This window comes from Leucoraja erinacea, chromosome 8 (assembly GCF_028641065.1).
Source record: "Leucoraja erinacea ecotype New England chromosome 8, Leri_hhj_1, whole genome shotgun sequence".
In the NCBI taxonomy this organism is placed as follows: Eukaryota; Metazoa; Chordata; class Chondrichthyes; order Rajiformes; family Rajidae; genus Leucoraja; species Leucoraja erinaceus.
Window position 1 is genome coordinate 12,672,505 of NC_073384.1, and position 3,838 is coordinate 12,676,342.

The following is a 3,838-nucleotide window of genomic DNA, read 5'->3' on the forward strand; positions in this document are numbered from 1 at the left end:
CTAACCACACTAACACAAATATACTTAACTCGTTATTCACTTCATCATTATGCTAACCAGTAAGTAATGAAAACATAAACAGGAAGTATATTTGTCATAATTGTTACATTTCTTTCAGCTCATTAGGCATAAAAATAACACTTTGAAATATTGAGCAATTTGTGGCTTGAACTCACTGTGCATTTTAAGCTATTACCATACACATACAGCCAAGGTTCCCAGTTGTTTTGTGCAACAGTCTCCACATTTGGGTAATCTAAGAAAGCTGCATGAGCTATAATTTCATTTTTCTCGTTTTCTACAGTCACAGCTAGATTTGCTCTTTCACTAAAAGTGCAAGAAATCAAAAACAGACATGTTAAAAAAAAGAGCATATTTGCATTCATTTATTGACTTTCATGACCTTAAAACACCCTGAAGCATTTTACTACCAATGCAATGTCTCAAATGTATATCCAATGTGATAATGCAGGAAATACAATTGCCAGTTTGCAGCCAAACACCCTCTCTCCTCTGTATATGCAAGACATGCAATATCTCGAAGATAGACACAAAATGCTGGAATACTACAGCTGGACAGGCAGCATCTCAAAAGAGAAGGTATGGGTGACGTTTCAGGTCAAGACCCTTCTTCAGATGAAGAATCTCGACCCGAAACATCACACATTCCTTCTCTCCAGAGATTCTGCCTGTCCCGCTGAGTTACTTCAGCATTTTGTTTCTATCTTTGGTGTAAACCAGCATCTGGAGTCCCTTGCTCCACATGCAACATCTCTCTTCCAATACCCTCTTCCAAGCTTCAATGATCCCAGTCACTCCTAATGCTATTGAGGGAGTGCAGTGTAGGTTTACAAGGTTAATTCCGGGGATGGCGGGACTGTCATATGCTGAGAGAATGAAGCAGCTGGGCTTGTACACTCTGGAGTTTAGGATGAGAGGGAGTCTCATTGGAACATATAAGATTGTTAAGGGCTTGGACACGCTAGAGGCAGGAAACATGTTCCCGATGTTGGGGGAGTCCAGAACCAGGGGCCACAGTTTAAGAATAAGGAGTAAGCCATTTAGAACGGAGGCGAGGAAACAATTTTTCTCACAGACAGTGACGAGTCTGTGGAATTCTCTGCCTCAGAGGGCGGTGGAGGCAGGTTCTCTGGATGCTTTCAAGAGAGCGCTAAATAGGGCTCTTAAAAATGGGGAGAAGGCAGGAACACCGTACTGATTGGGGATGATCAGCCATGATCACATTGAATGGCGGTGCTGGCTCGAAGGGCCAAATGGTCTACTCCTGCACCTATTGATTATTGTCCAATTGTATTTCAATATCTGTTCAGTCCTTACTTAGCAAGAATCCGAAGTACCTGGCTATCTTATAAATAGACACAAAATGCTGGAATAACTCAGCAGGCCAGGCAGCAAATCATGAGAAAAGGAATAGGTGACTTTTCTGGTTCTGACCCAAAACGTCACCTATTCCTTTTCCCCAGAGATGCTGCCTGACCCCCTGAGATACTCCAGCATTTTGTGTCTATCTTTGGTATAAACCAGCATTTGCAGTTTCTTCCTACACACTTGCTAACTTATTTATCTCTTATTTCAACTCTGACCTCACTGACCTGGTCTTCTATATTGTTCCAGTTGCACTCAAAAAATATATAGGAAACTGTCACTGACAAGGCATTTTAGAGTGTTCTCACTTCAACTGAGTACAACATTTCAGACCATTTTGCAATGGTTCTCGTATTGCCATTTACATATTTTCTGATTTTTTTAATTGTTCCATTACTTTTATCCCTCCACCCATTTTTGTCTCACTGCATCAACTCTTTTGTCATCTAGTCATCAGCAATTTAAAGCATACTTTCTATTCCTTTCTTACAACAACTTTTAATTTTCTCCCACCATCTACTTGTTTATCAAAAGGAAAATGGCTACATTTCTAAATTATTTCAATTTGTATAAATCATCAATTCTATTTTTCTCTCGAGCTGGTGGATTCTTCTCACAATTTATGTTTATATTTTGTAATAAATAATTTGGCCTCAGACAAAGAACAGTACAGGAAAGAGTATTTCCTGAAAATCGTGGATTATATTTAATCTCGATAAGGACGAGAACACTTTTTTTCTGTGCAGTCCTTGAATTTTAGCACAGGAATAAAATTAAAATCAAAGCAGTCATTCCAGCTATAATTATTTCCAACAGGTTGCAAAATTGCTTTCATATTTGCAGCACAGCAAATAAATAATTCAGAAAAAAATGTATTAGCTAAAGAAACTAGATTCCATGTACTGGATCTTTACATTTACTTACAGCAGATAGAGGATATTAATTCTTCCAAACATGTTCACTGTACTTTGGTTGAACAGCTTCATAATCTGAGGAGCATCTCGAGATTCTGATCGTCTTACGTTTATTGCTATGCTTCCTCCACTTGTACCATATATTGATGTCATTGCTACTCTCTAAAATAATGCACAGATGAGTTAATTAAATTAACATTATTTATCAGACTGTTTATTCAAATTTGTGTCAAAGCAATTAGACAGCGTAAACAATCTTTCTTATCACATGTCTTCAAATGAAAACTGAAAGGCTATGATGACTGGATTGAGGCATCTACGTGTTTATTGTGAAAATCATACTTTCTGTCAATTCTGAAAATCCTGCCAGCATATTACACTGACAATACTTTAGGTATATCTTAGGTATAAGCAAAGAAGGAAAAGAGTGGGTATATTATGGTAGCAGCGGAGGTGAAACAGTATTGATCAATTACTAACAGAATGCAATAATTGAAGATTAAAAATAAATCTATTTCAATAGGTTTTGTTAATGTGGATGCGATTCTCTCCTTCCCCACCACCATATAACTTCCTACAAAAATAATTTTGAAAGTTTCCTTAAACAAGTGTAAGCCTTTGAAACCTATTACTTAAAAAGTAAAACTTTTTTTCTTTTTTACCAGCCTGTAGCGCATTGTCTTGATTTTCGAGATGAGCCAAAGGTACAAATTTTCTCCAGCATTTTGCGTGTACAAATTTATAGGTGATTCTCTCACCTCCCCCTAGATAACTTTGTGTCCTCCTACTCAGGACGACTTTAAAAGTTACTGTAGCAAAATGCAAGCCTTTGAAACCTGTTTAAAAGTAAAATGTATGTATTTTTATAACCCCGTCGGGCATTGTTTTGATTTACAAGATCACCAAAAAGGTACAAATTTACAGGTGATTCTCACCTCCCCCTAAGTAATTTCACAGTCTTCCTACACAGAACGATTTAACAAGTTACCTTAGCCAAGTGCAAGCCTTTGAAACAATTACTTAAAAACTTTTAAAACGTATTTATTTTTTATAACCCCTCTAGTCTAGTGCATTGTCTTGATTTGTTCGATCAATTTACAGAAGATTCTTACCTCCCCTTTAGATAATGTCACGTCTCCATACACAGAACTATTTATAAAAGTTACCTTAGCCAAGTGCAAGCCTTTGAAGCCTAGTACTTACAAAAATAAAACAAGGGAAGGAAAGGCCGTCGATTTATTTTTTGTTGCTAAGGCAAGCTCTCAGTTTGGCAACGCCGAGGGTCGGTGTCATAGCAACAGGCGTCTATATCACGTGGTCGGGGCGCCGTCGAGCGCCAATGTCACGTGGCGGAGGCGACGCCGAGCGTCGGTGTCATAGCAACCGGCGTGGCCGTCACGTGGTGCTGCACGCCGGTATCATAGCAACGGGCGTCTGTGCCACGTGGTCAGTGCGACGCCGCGTGTAGGTGTCACGTGTTCCGGGCGACGCCGAGCGCCGGTGTCATAGCAACCGGCGTGGTCGTCACGTGGTGGGGG

The 3,838-nt window shown here is 39.3% G+C and overlaps 1 protein-coding gene across 2 annotated transcripts in view; it reads right to left on the bottom strand.

The window, feature by feature from the left end:
* The window catches only part of cfap61 (cilia and flagella associated protein 61), a 114,657-nt gene extending 110,914 nt beyond the window's left edge, over positions 1 to 3,743 (bottom strand). The window contains exons 1-3 of one of the 2 annotated variants that reach the window (XM_055638990.1): positions 3,504 to 3,743; positions 2,311 to 2,462; positions 177 to 327 (exon numbers count right to left, since the gene is read on the bottom strand). In XM_055638990.1, the coding sequence (XP_055494965.1) occupies positions 177 to 327; positions 2,311 to 2,453 (294 nt within the window). In that variant the 5' untranslated portion in view covers positions 2,454 to 2,462; positions 3,504 to 3,743. Of the gene's footprint in view, positions 1 to 176; positions 328 to 2,310; positions 2,463 to 3,412 lie in introns of both variants that reach the window. The other variant, XM_055638991.1, reaches the window with a different exon arrangement.
* Between the last annotated feature and the right edge of the window lie 95 nt (positions 3,744 to 3,838).